The sequence below is a fragment of the Porites lutea genome, chromosome 6, assembly GCF_958299795.1.
Source record: "Porites lutea chromosome 6, jaPorLute2.1, whole genome shotgun sequence".
Classification (NCBI taxonomy): Eukaryota; Metazoa; Cnidaria; class Anthozoa; order Scleractinia; family Poritidae; genus Porites; species Porites lutea.
The window spans coordinates 2,982,982-3,003,069 of NC_133206.1; the positions used below are offsets into that span (position 1 = coordinate 2,982,982).

Sequence of the window (20,088 nt, forward strand, 5' to 3'; positions counted from 1 at the left end):
AATCTTGCCTGTACATGTAGCTTGTTTGTGGTGCCATTGAGTTGAGCCGATTTTAATCATTTAACCCTTTATTTGAAAGGTCATGACTCACAGATTTTAATTTATTTCATACAAACATACATCTTTGGTGTTTGCTATATTTCATCCACATGTTCATTTTAACCGAAGTATAAAATACAAAAAACCGTGAGGCGATGAACTTATTTTTAGCATTATTTACAGTAGCTAACTTGTTTAGGGAAGAGCACCATTTTTATAGTGTCATATTCTATCAAAAAGAAGTTTTGCAAAAGCATTGAGCTGTTATTGTTGATCTATAAGTGATCAATATTATAAATGTAATTAAGTTAGGAAAGTGGACATGGTTAATGTCAAAGCATGATTAAAATTGTATCTTCTACATGTACTTGTCATCGTTGAAAAAACTATGGCAGTGTTTCCTTACTTCAACGTAAAAAACGCATGCGCAACTGCTTTAGAGAAAGAAATGTATTTTGACTTTTTTCCACTACAAAGTTCGACATAAACCCAGAGTTCCTGCACTTTTTCTGCCGTAAAATTCAAGGACTTTTCAAGGACCACATTTTTGAATTTCAAGGACCTTATTTAATACTTTTAACACAGGTTCCAAATAAACTATAAAAATATTCTGATAATAACGGGCCCTTTTTCTTAATGGCAACCATTTTTATGAAAATGTGTTTATGAGTACTTATCAAAGAATTACCTTCCACAATGAACAAGACAATAATAGTAACAATGCTTCTTATCAAATGTTCTTCGATTAAAATTCAAGGACCAAAATGAACGGAAGAGAATTTCAAGGACTTTCAAGGCCTTGAAAGAGGACTCTCAAAATTCAAGGGTTTTCACGGGTTTTCAAGGCGCGTACGAACCCTGTAAACCTACAGACAGAAACTAGGACTAGAGCTTGTAAATATCTTGGCATCAATCTCTGTACATGAGCCCAATTTCAGAAACATCTGCCAACATATAACTTTGCATAAACTTCACTTGCTTGAGTAACGTTTACTCACCTCTCAAGGCCCACAAATGCACTGCTCTGATTGGTTAAGATGGGGGAAACTTTTCCCTCAATGGTAACAGTTTTTAGTATGTAATGAGTTTGGCACAGTACACAATGTTTTTGAAATGTATTTCAAGAACTTACACCTAACATCCAGTGACTGGGTTCTTCAAACAGCCCCAGGAATAAGAAGATAAAATCAAGTAAAAAAAAACTCATTCTTTAAATTGCATATAACACACAGACAAAACAAATAAGGCTGGTTCATTCCAACAAATTAAAAAAAAATATTCAGACCTGTGTTGTGATCACCGTCTGTCAACTTCGACGAATGCACACTCAAGCTCTGGGTTATACCAACATTGTTTTCTGATTTCCTTTTTCCTTTCTAGTGATGACATTTTTTCCCTGCAAACAATACCAGATGTTAGCCAAAATAGACAAAATGCTGGCTGCTAGTCAAAATAGCCTTTTATTCAATTTCACCAGTGCTCTAAGTACCAGTTAATTTTTCAGCAAAATTCTGAAGAAAAGCACTTGAAAAAAACCTACTTTCTCATTTCCCTTCTTTTCTAGGATGTTCATAGTATACATGTACAGTTGTAGCTATTAATGACCTGAGAAGAATATTATATTGTATTGAACAATGAAAAAGAAAGTAAATGAAATGTGAATGAAATAAAACTGAAATAAGACACTCTTTGGTCTTCCAAAAGTGGAATTGCATGAAGTAATAAATGGAAATTGCTAAACAGCTGCTCTTTGCGAATCTTTTCACTTTGTCATTAAACTATACTGAATCCTAATTTTTGAAGGTTTTTTTCATTTGAAGGAAGTGACCATCAGGTGAATCCTATTGGAGAGTTTATACCTGTATGTCCTTCGATGACACTGACCTCACTTTCATAAATGGGGCTGATATGTCCTCCAATAGCTGTTCCACCTGTAAAAGAAGTGAGACAAAGATGGAGTGTAAGCATTCCCATCCAACTTTTAAGGAACCAGTTCCCAAGCTCATTTATTGGCAAATAGTTTAACCATGAGTACCAATCAGTTCTCAGCTGTGGATTGCTGTAGATCACGAACACTATCAATGAATCGAAATTGTGTCATGAAGAGACAACAGTTTGACTGAAATCTTTGTAAGCCTAACGAGGTGAATGAAAAAAGCGAGTTACCTTATGAGGCCAGGAAAACTGACTGACTAGGTTTTCCTGTTTCTTTAAAATTCTTAACGAACACTTGTATAAACCTTGTGAAGCAAAAGAATGAAAACAGCAGAAATAATTCTTGTTGATAATATTCATTAAAATCTTTAGGCATTCATTGTTTGCATATGTTCTGTGTTTGGGTATATTTGAAACCAATACCGTCAACGATTAAGAAATTTCAGAGTTATAACACTAGTGCTAGATAAAAAATACAATATAATTCAACTGTAGCCTTGTCTATTTATACACCATCAATTTACTCTCCTTTTCTCCAATGACCTTGACGTTCATTAAATAGTCTCCCACACAGCCATTTTTATCAAGTCACACAAAACTTGAGACTAGAAGTCCATGTGATTTCATGTTTAACCCACACACGAAATGATTATTAAATGTTGAATATCTACATGGGGAACAGGGCTCGAAATTGCAACTGATATGGTCGTCAATGTGACTAACATTTTCTCCTTGATGACGAAAAATTCTGGTTTAGTCCCCACTTTGGCAACCAGGTTTCTCTATGATTTAAATTTACATGTAAATTAAAAGAGTAAAGTTAAAACAAACATTTCATCTTATGTTACTTTGCTTTTGTCATAAAAAATGTGCCAAATCACATAAACAAAGCCAGTTTACTTTATCGCCAAATTTATCCACAATATTTTCAGACAATCAAATCTGATGAATCACACCATACTACAGGGCTTCTGAAAGGTAGCAGAAAAAAAGTCAAATTGCGCGGAAACTTTCACGGGCTAACTTTGCCAATAAAACAATTTGTAAAAAACAGCTGATTTCGTAGGATTTTCTGAGCAAATTTTGCTAGAAATTGATCGATTTTGCGCTGATTTGACAAGCGTGTTTAATGTTTTTTACCAGAGATAATCATTTGCTATTTTAACAACAAAGTGCTCGTGAAATGAGCCAATGGCAAAGATCATCATGACATCATGACTAGTGCCCAGTTTTTCTCAACATAATTTATGCTTGGTAGTTTTGGGATGTTGTTTGCTCGTTGAAGTGATGAGGGAGGGCTTGCAAGATAACTTTATGGCAATTAAACAGCCTCAATAGCCGAGATAAGTTTCAAATATATTGTATCTACAAGTATTTGACATGATTTCTGGCAAATTTCATGGTATTTTGCATGTTTTTGTGAATTTTGAGGGATTTTGTGGATTTACTTGAATTTTGTGGCTCCACAACCGCGCTCAATATCAGAAGCCCTGATACTATGATCTGCGACATTTACATTATAAAAACTTCCAGCTAAAAATTTGCATCTGGCGACTATATTATTGTCTAAAGTTGATTGCCAAAAGGTGACTTGAGGATTTTTTTTTATTTCGAGCCCTGGGGCAGCAATTCACTTCCAATATGGAACCCTTAATGATTATTATTATTATAATATTATTTATACACCGAACTTGGGTGCCCTGTGGTATGCTTTCACCAGTAAACTTTAACACTTACAATCGTCCCTGCTACTCTTCAATTTCCACCATACTGGATTAATTGTGCAGTGATCCAAAATGCCTAAAATGGCCCCAGACCTCTCACGGACATTATTCAAACCACAATATGCGCAAGGTGTCTCTCTTGAAAATAACCTCTTTTCAGCATGTGTGGTGGTCACAGCAAGAAAGCTGAATATATTTACCATAAGAGGTTGGAAACAACTTCCAAATCTATAACATAGAAGGTGAGTTATGATATTTTCTTTCAGGACATTGTTTTCTTACTTTCTTACGGAATTTACACAGTTTATTTCTTTTAGTTCAAGAACTTCACTATGTATCTTTTCCAGAAAATGATATTATTTATTTCTTAAAGCAATCTGCATCTTGTCTTGTTTCAATTTTGCAACTTTGCAAAGGCTGGCATGGCCTTTTTTTTCTTGGCGAGGAGGATAAAATACGTTATCAAACGTGTCAGTTAACAGTATTTTCTTTAAGTTCGGGACATTGCATTGCACGTCTTTTTTTTTTTATGATTATCTTTATTGCAACATCTGCTCTAAGAACCTAAAGTGCTCATCTAGAGAGCTTACGCTGTATACATTTGAATATTATTTTTAAAAATACAGATGCACGTCAAGATCGAACACACACACACAAAAGCGAAAGAATAACAACAAAAAACAAAAAAAAAATGTATGTAAAAAAACAACAACACACATACACACACACACAGCAACTAACAGAAGCAATTTGATAGCGAATTAAACGACTGGACAAGCTGAAACAACCTAATGTTAATTTGAAAATCAGCAGTAGAAATACCATTTAAAAGCCAACCGATTTTTCTCTTATCTGAGGTATGATGCCATCTATTCCAAGTAATTGTACAGCGGAGGTAAACAACTTTTCACACAGAGCAGCAAAACTTGGGCAGTATAGGAAATAATGTTTCGCGTCTTCAATAGATGCATCACAAATAGCACAGGCAGATGAAGGGCAGCAATTTTTCTGAAAACGGTGATAGCTGCAGGATAGAAAATGCAGGAATTTTAGCGGAGCTCCTTGCGCGCGCGAGAGGGCGCGCGAGCGGAGCACCATTACTAAGATAAACTACCCATTCGAGAAATTTTGGTTATGACGTCAGCGTACGTCCCTCCGTACGGACTTTCCGGGTAGTGGAAAGTAGTCCGCATGGACTCTTGGGGTAGGGGAAAGTAGAGATTTTTTGGCGGGAAATCGCATGGCGCAACGTCGCGCAATTATATCGCGCAACTGGTTTTGAAAAAGAAATTTCAAAGCAACTTAGCAAAAAGATTTTTCGACAGAGCATTTATATCTTTTATTACAACTTACAAAAGCTATCATGTCAACAAACAACAGCAGAGAGATTTTAGCGTGTAGATCACAGGTTTTAAGCAGAGAGCAAAGAGAAGGTGAACGGCAGAGAGCAAGAGTCAACAAGCGTAGAAAGCGAAGACGATCGCCAAAGAGAGCGCGTTAGAAGTAGAAGAAGAAGACAACATTTTAGCGAAGAAAGTCGGCAAGCAGAACGAGACAGAGCTAGAATGAACAGACAAAGGCAACGCGAAAGAGAAATACAAAGACAAAGAGAATGGCGGCAAAATAATGACATGATGACAGAAAGTGTTGTGTTAATGTCACTATGGCCCCGCGTTATTAACATTTTGATTTCAAACTGATCTCGGACGCGAAAATTCAGCCAATCATTTAAAAATACAAGCAGGGAAGACAGAGGCTTTTCACTTTTCTCACCATAGTCACGCGTTCATCTCGCTCTACGACCGTCCAATTTTTATGTTCTGATTGGTCAAAATTTGACAGGTGAGTTCATGCAAAAAATTTATACAGCATCTTGAACCTTGTTTACTTTGACAGCTGATGCTGACAGAGTATTTTGTCAACTTGTGATGTTTTTTACTGTCTTTTCCCACTGGATGCTTAAAATGAAATACAGCTGCTATCAACAGTCTTCTTTGATTCATGGCTGGTTATTGAATTTTTGGTTGGGAAATGCGCCGGTTGTCAAAGTTGGAAATCCGATTTCGGATGCATCGTTTTCGTTTTTCACCTTGCTGGATGCGGGGTTGAAAAGTCCGTCAAGCGATTCTGGCCATAGTTAGTAGTAGTTAGTAGTAACTATGTTCTGGCCTTACTTGATACCTTTCAAGAGCTGCATCTCGAATGGTAAGCCTGAGTAATTATTGTATACAATGTATGTTTGTTTTTTTATATCTAATTCCATGAAGTCGAGCGCAGTTTATGAGGCTAATTTATGCACGTTTGTATTAAGATCTGAGACAATGATCTGATCTAGTCAGTATAAGCTTACAGAGCTTTAAAAAGCCTTTAGTCGATATTTTCTCTCCGCATATAGAATGAAAAAATGTCCGAAGAGTATTTAGTTATAATTTTGGCTGTAGAAAGAAAGCTTTGAGCGATTTTCTTGCCTCGAGTTCATCTCTGAAAACAGTAAACACCAGGAAGCCGGCTAAAAGCTTTAGGCTTAAGCGTAAAGACTGAGGATTTTTAGAGACGCTTTAATACTTGTCTTCATGAATGAAAATTGTTGTCTCTGTAAATGTTTCACCGAAATACATTTCTTTTATTGATTGTTAGTAGTCTCTTGTAATTGCTTTGCTGTTTGTTTTCAGTCGTTCACAGACAACACTTGCAGGAGTACTCAAAATGCCGCGCATTTGCAAATCGTTATAAAACCATTAAATAAAAAAAGTAAACAATAAATTCTTTATTATGTTGAAGCGTAACTCTTTTAATGTTCACTGAAAATTTGGCGCTTGTCAAAAGTGACAACCGGCTGGCCGTATAGGTGATTTTGGAAATTTTTTGAACGGTTTTGCTAAAAGCCCACGCGTGCTTCGTACGGTTCTGAATATTGAATGAGTGCAATTTGTCTTGAAAAATTGTGAAATACTGCATTTTGTCTGAGGTCTGTATGATAAAAACAGCGCCTCATATTACTGTTTCACCTCAGATGTGATGCATAAAAAGTATGAAATGTTGGTTTACACGTTCCCAGAGTTGTTGGTAAGATTTTTTTAAGTAGACTTGTCGAACGCAAAAAATTCGGCCTGATTTGTTTTTTCCATGAATTCGTTTTCCAGGCCTAATCTACTGTGATCAAGAGCTATTATGGCTCTTAAATGTGATCGACGATCATTGCTATTTTTTGGGTACCGGCTATCAATTCGATGAAAGATTTTTTTTCACTCTAAAATCACTTAGCCTTACCTTTCCCTAAAAAGTCACATATGTGCCCTTAAGTTAACTGATTTGTGGATTACAAGTTTATTGTTTGATTTAAATCATAAATTTATTAATGAGAGCTTCACTTTTAGCCCTGGCTAAATCTATATATATTTTAAAGGTTGCGCTTGAAGATAACTGGAGAAGACAATATGCGTGTCTCTAATGGAAGACTGTTCCACTCTTGAATTGATGAAAAGAGAAAAGATTTTTTGTGTCTTTCAGTACGAACGAAGGGTAAGCAGAGATTATTGGCAGAACGGAGATCATAACTACAATCACAGACAAAATTAGTTGGGAAGGTTGTACAACTTAACAGTAGTCCATTTTAATCCTGAAAAAACAGAGTTTTCTCTTTTGCTAAATATCCCCCATCCCCCCTATTCAATGTTGGGATATAACAGAACAATTGGGCGCACAAACATTAACGTTTTGATCAACATTGGGCCAGGGGTGTGGGGAGGAAGAAAAAGAAGAGGTAAAAAAGGCAACCTTCCCAACACTTTTGACGATGATTGTAGATCTTTCAGAAACAAAATTAGGACATAAATCGCATAAATAAGGCAGGGCTAACTTAAATACCATTTTGTACATCAAAGTAAGTTTATGAATTTTTCTTCCAACACTAAGTTCGACCCAAGAATTAGAAAGATCTTTTAATAGAGATACCCTGTTTGTCCCTTTTAAAGCACCGGTTACAACCATTGCGCCCTCTATCTGTAAGCTTTCTAACAAATTACTTATCAGATTCAGAATGTCCATCCCAAACCACATCAGCATATTCTAAGGACGAACGCACCAAGGATGATTACACGTCTAATGTTCTAGTCACCCCCAAACCCCCGGGGAATAATGGGAAATTTACAAAAGTATTCTCGTAATTTAAAGGATTTACCCCATGCCCCAGGGACAGATTCACATGGTACAGTAATTACCCCTCCAATAAGCTGTCTGTCAACTAACTGCTATTCAAGTTTAACAAGTGACTCGCTTTAACTGATCAAATATTTGAATTGAGTCATGCATCATATCTCTCCTCCATACAAAAACCAAAACTGAACTGACACATTTTAAAAACTTTCAAATACTGATCAAAATGAGTTCATAAAATAATAACTTTATTACTCTCCTTAAAAAGGCTTTTCAGCTTAATTTACAATGTCAAATATCTAAAACTTAGTTTTCCAAAAATACCCTTAAAAAATGCTGTTTTATTTTAACCTTAAATACATCTAAATTAGTGATAGACTGAAACTCGTCTGGGAGACTATTCCACATATTACCTCTGAAGGTAAACGCGCGCTGACCTGCAGCCGTCCTACAGAGTGGTATATGTAGGCGGTCCCTATTCCTAGTGTTGCAGTTGTGCACTTCCGATCTGGTTTTAAACTTCTGACAAAGATATGGAGGTGCAAGTCCATTTAAGCATTTAAATACCATGGTAGCATCCCTAACCTCAAGTTGTTTAACAATTGGCAGCCAACGTAACTGCTTAAGAATAGGTGTAACATGATCAAATTTCCTCGTTCCAGAAACTATCCGGGCTGCAAAATTTTGCACTGTCTGTAATAGCTCGATGTTTTTCTTGGTGGTATTAGCCCATACTGATGAACAGTACAATAATTTACTGAATACGAGAGAATTAATTATAGTAATCAACGTACGCCTATCAAACAGGTATTTTACGCGATTTATTTGACAAAGGCTACCTATACATTTCGAAGTTAATTGAGTTATATGTTCGTCGTACGTTAAATTACAGTCCATTGTAACCCCCAGGTTTTTCGCAGACTTAGATGATGTAATCTCCTTGGTGAGTAGTGTAATGCTTAGATCATCTGGTATCTTCATCAGCAACTGCGGAGTCCCCAGAACCAGAAGTTTTGTTTTTTCCGGGTTAATGAGTAGACTGTTTTTACAACACCATGTGGCTATGTTCCTAAGATCTTCTGTCAGCTGAGCTGCGGCTAAGGTGGCATCACGTACAGGAAATGAGAGGTATAACTGTGAGTCATCAACATAGCACCTTAGGTACAGATGGTAGATCGTTGATGTAGATATTAAACAATGCGGGGCCCAAAATTGATCCTTGTGGTACACCATACGAGACTAGGCGGGGTTCAGATGTTTCGCAACCAATTCTCACCGACTGTTTTCTTCCGGTCAAGTAGCTTCTAAACCATTCTATTGCTTCTTTAGAGGTACCCATTGTACGTAGCTTCTTTAACAAGGACATGTGATCAATGCTGTCAAATGCCTTGGAAAGATCTAATAACACCAAGGCAGTGACTTGCTTGCAGTCCATTGCCTCCAAGGCTAGATCTGACATCAAAATATTGAGTGTCTCTGTCGAATGTCGTTTCTTATTCCCACTCTGGTGTCCACTGAGACAGTTTCTCCTTATTGCATATTCGGTGAATTGATTTAAGGCTACTCGTTCACATATCTTAGATAGGGCAGGTAACAACGACACAGGTCTATTCCCGTTGGCTACTTCCGGATCTCCACCATCCTTTAGAATTGGAACAATTTCAGATTCTTTCCATGGTGAGGGAAATACAGATGTCAAAAGTGAACTGTTTATGATCTCTGTCAAAATCGGGAGGATTTAGTTCATCAGCGTATGACAAAGATTCATGTAATGGTCTTCAAATCATAGGTTCAAAAAGTTAGTTTTATACATAGTGTTTTAAATGTTCAAAACCAAATTTGTTAATTTTGCCAGTTTCATACGCCTTTTTGGACAAACACATAATAAGAATAGAGAAACATTGTGTTCACGGGTCTGTGCATTTGTATTTTTACAAATGCTAAGACCGACACATCCATATCATAAAAAGCATAGCCCAGAGATAGTTGAGTAGCAGTCGGCAAAGGATCAGTCATGGGGCGAACAATTCAGGAGCTCAGTACGGGTCAGTTACAGCAGGACGGATCTCTGTGATCCACGTCTTTTCGGCACTTTTAGCCATAATAATTATGGCTAAAAGTGCCGAAAAGACGTGGAAAAGACGTGTTTTATTCAATTTTAGCATAATTATTTTGCTATAATGGGGGGGGGGCACTTGGGTATTTTTTGGGAGGGTATGTGCCACCCGCGACTCCGCATTGGCACCCCGTTCTAGAAATGGGCCAATTTTTTGTAGCTCGCTCTACAATTCACCCTAAAACTGATACCCTGTTCTAGAAATGCGCCAATTTTTTATACTCCGTTCTAGGGTGCAACAAGAGTACAACAGTTTCCTTGTTAACGCATTGAACCATTTTTTTAAAAGCAATCTGTCCTTGAATAATTTCAAGTGGCTGCTTACAAAACTGGGGCTTTCGTGCGTTTGAAGTATTATACCCCGTTCTAGAAAATGCCTCTGAAATGAATACCCCGCTCTAAATCAGGAGCTTCAAAATCACGACCCCGTTGGGCGGCACATACCCGTATAGCTAATGTATGGGAGTAACCCCCCCACCCCCCCAGGTCACAGCCTTCATGAAGGCTTGTATCTACTCTCTACAAGCATGGCTTATTGCCTTGCATTGCTCAATGCTTTAAGTCTTGTCTAATTTTCATTTTACCTGGTAGCTTTGTTTGCACAAATTTTCTTAAAGTTCAGCTTAGAAATAAACTCTCTTTTTCTTGTACTCAAGCGGGTATTGCGCAGGCGCGCGTTTCAAATCCAATATGCATGGCGGACAGAAGTGACAACTTTCGTAAAGGACTTGGTAATCGTGCATAAGCTTGAGTAGAAATAAAAAATAAAAAACAGAAAGCAAGCCCATTTTAGCTTACAGTTGTATATAACAAAATACAGTAGTCAGCACCAAGTCTATTAAAACTTACATCGTGTTTTCACGCCAGAACCTCTTCTTCACGTGCATTGAATTCTTGCTTGTACTTCAAGAACTCTGGCTTTTTCTTCAACTTCAATCAACCGCATAAATGCTCAGGTATTCTTAATTGCTTTTCTCTCAAGAAAGATGTGTTTTCCTTTGCAATAAATGAATGAATCGGGAGTTAAATCTCCTCTCTTTCGACGCTGGGTTCTCAAACGCTCGAAAGAGGTACCCTGGTTTCCATTACATACGCTGATTGGAGAGTCTTCATCACATGGTCTAAGCGCGGGGAAAATGAAAACGAAAAATGAAGCCGCGATGAGGTCTGGGTAAATCGGAGGCGCAGAAAAAAACTAATCAAAGATGACCTCGTAAGTCTTTTACACGTGCACCCAGATGCATATGTATGCATAATTTTAAAATCAAAATACAAAAGGCAAATTCCCGGAGAACATCACGTTAGACTACGAGCAGTCTCCCTTTTTTCTGTAGTCCGTCGAGCAAAACGCGAGACACGCAAATGGCCACGCGCCTAACTGATGGCGCGAGACGCTGCCCTCTTTTCGCGCGTCTTGCGGCTTCGCCGCTCCCGCGCGCGTGCATTGCTCTCACTAAATCTGAAGAAAAATAGAGACTGCTCGCAGTCTAACATCACGTGGTCTCAATATACAAGCTAAAAATCTACAAAGGTCTATTGGTAGTGGGTTTAAGAAAAGAAATCAAGCAATAACACTTTCCTTACTTCTATTAAATATTTCTAACACTTCGCGTTTTGAATGACCGTCTATTTCATTTCAACTGAACAAATATTAGGGAAAAAATCATTTTAAATGCCCAAATTTAATCTTTTTATCTTATATCAGAAATGCTAATTTATTTATCCAAACAAAGTTAATCCGCAACCAATTCGCCAATTTTTCCTTTATTTTCACTTTTTTAGGTAAAGTGACATGAAGCGGTACCGGCTTCCAGGAGAAGGGACATGCTTTCACGAACGAACACTATTTTTCGTAGCTTTCACAGTAGCTAGGAGCGGTCTATAGCCATGTCCATGCAAAAGAGTGTGAAATCCGGTACGTCCACAAGGACCCACAAGGAATCTTTCGATCCAAGAAACAATCTCATGCCTGTAAACTAGTTACAAGGAAGGATCATCAACTAATTAGACTACGAGTAGTCCCCCATTTGTCCTCAGGGATAGTAGAGCAAGCCAAATGCGAGCGCGCGTGAGAATTACCCCATGTGTCTCGCCTTTCTCGCGTGGGGTGATTTTCACGAGCGCTCGCGTTTCGCTCGTTCTACTATCCCTGAGGAAAAATGGGGGACTACTCGTAGTCTATCACCTAATTCAAACTCCTTTTAAAGGAAAATTTCACTGCAGGGATTGGACATAGCTGATCTATAACACCATGCTTAGCACAATTAGGCAATTAGCCCACCCTGTGGTTTAAGAAAGAAACACCCGAAAATTGGGATGGTTTTGGAGCCACGTGCCCAGTCAATTCAATTCCATTTCCTTTGACTTGACCATCGCTTGCGACGTACCTGAAGTAACATCACACATGGAACATTGCAGAAAACGGATCGATGTGGATTTTCTTAACAGACTATTCTGATCGCGATGATCTTAATGACCTGTCGCTAGATAGCCATCGAGAGGCTACGAAAAGCCTTGGTATTCACCAAGTATGACCAGGCGTGATGGACTGGAACCCAGCACCTTGATCACGGCCTGGCTTGTTCTTCAGAATCTAAACAGGCTCGGCAGCAACAATGCGGCTGACATGGAAGCTAGTTGAACGGCCCATCCAAAAATATGGTGACGGAGGAATAGAATATAGTTACGCCCTTACAGGATGTAAGAGCAAGCTTTACGAAATCAGCAAACCGGTCAAATTCCTAAACCGATTCAGTCAAGAATTAGCCTGCTCAAGGCGTTCAGATAGTAGAGCTCAGGCGAAAAATGAGGGTGCTAATGGGGGTACACAGTTTTCAGTCAAGTTCTAATGTTTTGACCAAATATCACTAGTCTTTCAGGTCTTCTACTGTTCTTTGGCCAATTTTCAGTTAAATTAACTGCTAACCCCATTGGCACTCTCGAAAAATAACTGAACAAGGAGTAAAAACGAGAGGACGACCCACACCACAGTCTCCTCTCGTTTTTTTCCCCCCTCGTTTTTCAAACATAAAAACTCGCTCCTCACCATTTGAAAGCCGGGATCAGGATTACCGGTCCACCTCTAAATTCACCCATGATTTCCGCCTTATTAGAGCACATCTGAATATGACTTGATCGACCAATAACACTAACATCAACTGTAAAGAAATCGCTCAAGGTTAACGGGTAGACTGTTTACTGTGGTAAAGTGGTAAATCGTGTGTTCAGTAAAGCAAAGCCTTTGTATGTTGACTTCACCTTTGACTCCAACTTGTTACGTATTTGACTTCACCTTTACCAAGGACAAAGGTGCTAACAAAGAGGGTTTATATTTGGTTTAATTCACATTTGACGTGCGTCAAAGGTGAAGTCAAAGCCGATACCATACGATTGACTTTGTTCACAGCAGCAAATCCAATTCAATTCGAAGTGGTTTTGACGAAAAAAAATTATACAGTGTTGTCACTGTGTTGTCGTTGCGGCTTTGAATTACCAGCTACTGCGTTGCAAGCACTGACTTTTTAGATTTCAAAGTCCAGCTAGAATCGGCTATTTTTTGCCAGACTACTGTCTAAAGTAACACCTGATTTACGCGAATGGAAACTTTCTTTGCTATGTTGCTACTTCAGTGACCAGTATCATGGAGACTGGATACAAGCAAAAGAACAGTGAACCCTGAAACGACTCTACAGTCAGCATTTTACAGACACCAGATTTAAATGTAAATTTTACATTGAACTTTTTATACTAATCCAACAGGCGAATAAAAAAGTTAACAAACTTTTCTTGTAACGAAATTTTGATTCAGTGAGATAAATTACATCTCCGTCTTTTCCCATCAGGTAACAAAAAAAAAAGCACATAACAAATAACGACCATTGAGCATTGTCAAGTGTCTTCTCAACTCTGTGACGTAAATCGAGCGATTCACCGCGCCGCATTGTTTTAAGCAGCCGGCTACTCCGGAAAAGTTGACAAATTTACATTTTCGGTTGCTTCGTTCGCTGTTTTCTTCACGATGGGTATAACTTGCTCAAGCCACTACCTTCCTCAATCGTTACAAGACCCTTCACCGCCGTCAACAAGAGTCTACAAGCCATTCCCGCGGAAGAAAAGATGTACTAGGGGTACTGTTGTTATGCAATTAACAGGGGAAGGTCTGGCAAGCAGTAATCCTCCGCGCTATATGCATGAATTGATTAGTTCTGTGAGATATCATTACCAATATCAGTGTTTATTTGCTGCTCAGGATGATTCAGTACTCATATACGGTGAGCAAAGTACCTTTTTCATCCTTAATGTACTGAGTTTATTTGCTACATATGACATAATCAACACAGGGTTACATGAAATGGCAAATGAGATTAAATTTGTTGATGGTCTTGTGAAAACAGCGAACGAATGATACTTTCATTAACCTAATGTTGATATTTAACCTCCGGGAATTTCGTTTTCAAAGTTGAATAAAGTTTGAGTGTAGAACTTTATTGCTATCTGATAAGAGAGCGTTGTCAACGCAAGTCGAAGTCTTTTCTTTCATTTGACGTACTATAAAACGTTTGCATTTTTTTTCACGCAGTTTAAATTGTACAGATGGGTTTGTCGATCTGTCGATTTACATGCATCATAGTCTTTACAACATACAGATCTGAAGGCTTGGTCAGCAAAAGGAAAGTCCACTTATTACCTATTAGCACAGATGGTTTTTTCCACTTTCAAACAACCGTACAGAACAACAAGGCAAAACTTTTAAACTAGAATAATTTAGTCATGCAGCTATCTCGAATCATTTTACTATGTTAACCTTTTAGATGTTTAGATTGATTAAGTTTGGTAAAACGAAAAATAATACTAATTGTAAACGCCAATGAACAAATGTTTCACATGAGAAATAAACTGTTACTTACTCGCCTAACTGAAAAATAATTAGCCAGTGAATTGTAAAGCAGTTTGAGAGAAATTGAATATCCTCGAAGCAAGTGAATTCCGGTTTTCCAAAACGCTGAATGGCCAAAAAAAAAATTGTTAAGACTAGCGAGAGATAGTCTACACGAAATACAGCTGCGAACACATAAACTTCGGAGTAATCGACAGCCATGAGGCTTGTGATATTAATTTCACATTTCTAATTAATCAATGTTTAAGACAGAAATTTTCAATCACGGTTGTACATGCCATTTCCCATCCTTAGATTTGAAAATTACCGCTTTAAATATGTTACCTCGAATTGCGCGAAAAAAATTGACAAAGAAAGAAATACAAAATTAAATAAACAACGTGGGAGTGACTTTAGCTTTAAGTTCAGTTGCTATAGTGTGTCAGCCGAATATACGACAGTCCTGACGTAGGTGTTGTGGTTCGATTATATCCTTGGTTCAAATTTTATTTGCCTCGGTTTTAAACTCATCATCATACATTACCATACCCATGCAACAGAGGGAAATAAAATTTATACCAAGGATAAAATTGAATCACAACATAGACAACAATCTCCCTGTTGATCGTATTCAGCCTCATACAAAAACTGAATTGAGTGTTTAGGCTATGTAAACACTAAACCGGAGAGGTTATGTTTCTTGTGTCGACATAAAAGATAATATTCTGGCCTGAAGTGGACACCTGATCACACTGCCACGGCGGGTGGCACGATCCACTTCAGCGCGACATGGGAAAATCCAACGGCGCGGACGGCAACGTGAACGTCAAAAAAACAATAGGTTTTATAAGCAAAACAACAACTTTGCACATGATATCACGCTTTTTTGTATATTTCTTTGCCCGTTTTTGCACGACTACGACGTGAAAGTGCCAAATTTCGCGTTTTGTGGAAGTCATAAACAAGGAACGACGAAATTTTATTTCTCTTTTCGAACTTGGATATGGTCCCTAGGAATTCAATTCCAGGAGGGCTCGCTTACATTTGGCAGGCAAAGTAAGTGGGTAGGAATAATTGCGATAAAGACTGAAAGAACGCAAATTCACTTTTTAAGAGACGTTCTTGTTGAGGTCGCGTTGTTGGATCGTTAAGTCCCTACTGTACATGTTTGGTTTGGTTTTCTTTGTTTTCTTTTTTTGGTCAAGAGCTATCGGGTAGTGTAGACATGACATTAGTCAGGTCTCCCAGAGTGAAAGAAGGATTCTCCTAAGATGGCTTTAACTTTTGAGTGTGAGGACAAATCCTATGGTGTGATCATTAAGATGAAATCTCTTTTTCAAAACTTTCAGATATTGCTTAAATGATTTTGAAATTAAAAGATGGAAATTGTGTTGAATTTAGAGTGTGGCCTCTTTTGGGAGTGAAGAATTAAATCTGTCGCCTACGTGGCAGGTGTGTAGGAAATACGGGGACAAATGATAATCGATGCGCGCGAAAAATGAAGACACGTACGCGGGAGGAGAGAGAGTGATACTGTTATCATTTGCGCCCTAAATTCCTTTCTGCGAAGGCTATTAAATCTGCTAAACAGGGCTGAGTTGGTGTGGCTTCAATATTTAGTTCAAATGGTGGGTAAATCGTTAACGTCGTGAAAAAGTACTAGTTGCCACCTAAACTGCTTTATATTTGCTAACTTCAGGGGTCTTGCTTCGGCCGCACCCTAAGCAAAGGAGGGAGGTGGCTCAAAGACGTGTACCCGAGGAAAACCCATCTTGACTAGGGGTGTTAGGGATATACAAGACACCACCAATCTAAGCTTTATGGACAAAAGTCTTTAGCGTGAAAACCTGAGATAAGACCGAAATACTTTTTGTGCGTGAAGCTTACATTGTCAGACAAACATCACTAGGGCATTTAAATCTTATACTATAATCTGCAATTATTGGGGGAAAGCTCTTCCAATGAGAAACCATCATTTTATAGAGACACCACTAAACCACCGTTTCCGTTTAGTGATGGGTCCTGGCTATGTACAATAGTTTGGATGACCATTTTCCTTATTAGAACCTGGTAAACGGGCCAACGCAAGACCACTGAACTTACCAGATATGTAATATATAATATGTTTACTCTCTTCAAGGAGCGGTTGTGGAACCTTCATCGCACTTGGCGAAAAATCCAACCTACACTTCACGCACGCGCACTTGGGACTTAGCATCCTCACCTTCCACGGCTATCACCAAGTACCACTGCACACTTACTTCCGGTCCATGGTCAATTTCCCCCAACGGTGTTCAGCTGTGCTGCCTAGCAACAAAGCATGGCATTGAGGAAGAAGAAGATCTTTTTCTCTCAAAGGTTGGTTCTACACCGCAAAAATGTACTCCGTGCAACATCCCGGGAACTCTGTCAGAATACCGTCGGATATATCCGCAAGGGTGCCCGTTCTCCGGTGACGGGAGCATGGTTGCCTCCATACGTGTAGTGGGAGGATCTCTAAACCTGTCAATCACCAATACGCGAAACGCAAGAACGATTTGTTCTGACAAAGTAAGCAAAGTGTGTGCTGGTTTTCGCGGCGTGGTTGTAGATTGCGCGTTTTCTCCCAACGGTCAACTTCTTGCAGTAACCTCATCACAAGGAAATGTTTATTTCTTAATCTCCGCACGCTTGGTCTTGACGAAAAGTCTAGACAGCGCGAAAATTCTTGCTCCGTACAAAGTTCCAGATCTCGGCGATAGCAATCTGGAAGATTACGTTACACAGTCTGTCTGTATCTTTGATCCGCGCTTTCCCTTTCAAGAATTTGCCACGTGCGTTATTTACGCAGGTGTGGTTAAAACTTGGCGCATGTCGAGTTTTGACAGACGGGACATCGAAATCCAGGTTAGACACAATCTAAAGTTTAAAAAGATGCTAAATGTTGTCAGATATTCCCCGGATGGAACGATATTAGCAGTGGGAGCAAATGACGGAATTATTTCTTGTGTGAATACAGAGAATGGACAAATTAGTTTTGTCTTAGACCCATCGCAACAGCCACCAGAATTCCACAGCGAGGCAGGGGTCTTTCACATGGCTTTTACCCAAAGCGGCGAGGAACTTGCTGGTAGCTATAGCGATGGGTACATTCGAATATGGCAGCTACCAATGATCTTTAACCTAAAGTTCCTGTGCCGACAAGTGATTAACACCAGAGTCTCACCTAGTAAAGTTGACAGGCTTCCGTTGCCAACGCGTCTCAAGAATTTTCTACTTCACAAGCACTTTTGATGGCAAGGGGAAAAATTCCGTAACTTTGTATTCTGAGCCATAATTAGCTTGCTTGATCATGCTGAAATTCAATGACCCAATAGCAGCAGCTCCTGACAAACAGGAATTTTAAGCATGCTTTAGAGAGAGTTATATTTGAAATTTTAAAAGTATTAAAATATCTAGATGATACACTTGTGGCAAGGGATTGAAAGGTTTGATAAAGCCAAGCTGTTCGCCACGTCCTCTACGCGCTCGTTAGTTCAGCTAAATTAAGGAGTATCGCTTACACAATCTCTTTACCTGTTATAAAGGTTGTGTTTTCTCCTTGGCATAATGACTACATACAGTTTGAATTAACCTCTAAGATTAAAAGCGAGTATATTATTGGGTAATATTGGCACGAGGTTGTGGCAGCACGGATTGAGCGCAAAAAGCTAAAAGCCATGTAATTAATGTTCAAAACAATTAAAAGGCTAAGTCCCTCATGTACTTTCAGGATTTATTTGGCATCCGCGGCCCTCCATATAATCTAAGAGGGAACGGTTTAAAAGGGAACTTGACCGAAATTAGAACGATAATCAGTTAGGCTCCTATACAACAATCTTCTAAAACAGTTATCACTTTATTATTTTTTTATTTTTAACGTGTGTAAATAGATAAAGTATGTACATGTGTATGTATTTGTTCAGGAACAACCATTAGTTCAAGAAATAAGATAAAGAGTGGGGATTTTGTCATACAACAAGAATAGTTATAAGTCTGCAGTTTTTTATATCTCTGTGGTTAAATGTTATCCTTCTTGTAAAGAGGTTCCCATATGCTCTGTTCCCATTTCGGGCCAGCTGCTGGTCTGTTTGCACACATTGAAAATGTTCGTTGGCGACGGTGCCTGGACATTGCTTGCCAGCTTTCGCACCCCTGTTTAAAATTTGTCGTGACCTATACTTTTTTAATTCTTGTTGCCTCCCAACATACATTGGATATTTTTCCAGAAGAAACTGGTTAGCTCTGAGCTCATATGAAGTGAAATTATGAGTTTCATCCCGCCAAGTAGGGGATATCGTAGACAAGCCACCTATACTCGTTGTAGCCAGGATGCGCAACAAGAGAGGGACAGAAACAGTTGAGCAGTTGTTAATTACCAAGGGGATCTTGTAACTTATCAATTAGCGCACATGCCTGACGTAGGTCCCTGCTCGTTCTATCTTTGTCGTCTACTCCCTTATGGTTCTGTGTCAAGTTGTTGAATTTTGTCCTAAGCTTTTCACCGGCCACAATGTTTATTGTATTTGCTGTTGAATTGACCAAAGTTTCTGCATTTCTGTCTTTTCCTACCCTTTCTGTAGAGAATTCATCTTGTGTTTCGATGCTTCAACAGTCCCTGAAATGGGACAAATGTCGTTGGGATCTTATCAGCAGATCTATCAAAGGTTTTAGACTTGCTTCATCCGCCTTTTCAGGATGTTTGAAAAGTTCGCTCCGATTTTTTCCTCACGTAGATTTCACAGATTTGCATCACCACCTTTCGTAAAACTGAGTAAGTCATTCCTTATCCATTTAACATTGAATAACTGAGATATTAGTAACCAGAATGTCTTCCTTTATCTTTTCGGACATTTTCTAAGCGGTGAGGTATAGAATGTACGAGCTTCCTAAGCGTGTCTAAAGTCAAATTTTCCAGGCGAACCGTAATCGCGGTCTCAGCTCGTCCAGTGTTTTGGGGGTTGGCTCTTTGTACTTTGTCTCGTCAACGATTCGCCAGATGGTCTCCAGGGGGCTCACATCAGGTGAGTTTGCCGGCCAGTTGCTCCTTGGGTAAAGTTTGCAAATTCTTTTGACACCATGTCTGAAGTGTGCGCCGCTTTTTTCTCTTCAAGGCTTTCCACCCTTTGTGATGAATGCACAGTGATTCTCAGGTCCATTAGACTGCAGATTCTTGACTGCATTAGTGTTGATCACCCTAACATAACCAAGTGCTGAGCTACAGT

The 20,088-nt window shown here is 38.8% G+C and overlaps 2 protein-coding genes and 1 long non-coding RNA gene across 4 annotated transcripts in view; 2 read left to right on the forward strand and 1 right to left on the reverse strand.

The window, feature by feature from the left end:
• LOC140941153 (ADP-ribosylhydrolase ARH1-like) overlaps positions 1-20,088 on the forward strand; it is a 245,793-nt gene that overhangs the window by 100,242 nt on the left and 125,463 nt on the right. The gene's annotated exons all lie outside the window — the stretch shown is intronic.
• On the reverse strand, positions 1,413-10,922 carry LOC140941139 (uncharacterized). The gene is made up of 3 exons (XR_012166426.1): positions 10,819-10,922; positions 1,899-1,970; positions 1,413-1,435 (listed from the first exon to the last, which is right to left on the reverse strand). It is a non-coding gene; the product is annotated as an uncharacterized lncRNA (long non-coding RNA).
• On the forward strand, positions 13,939-18,122 carry LOC140942236 (uncharacterized). The gene is made up of 2 exons (XM_073391199.1): positions 13,939-14,240; positions 16,986-18,122. The coding sequence occupies exons 1-2, from the start codon at positions 13,988-13,990 to the stop codon at positions 18,116-18,118; spliced, it is 1,386 nt and encodes a 461-aa protein (XP_073247300.1). The 5' UTR covers positions 13,939-13,987; the 3' UTR covers positions 18,119-18,122.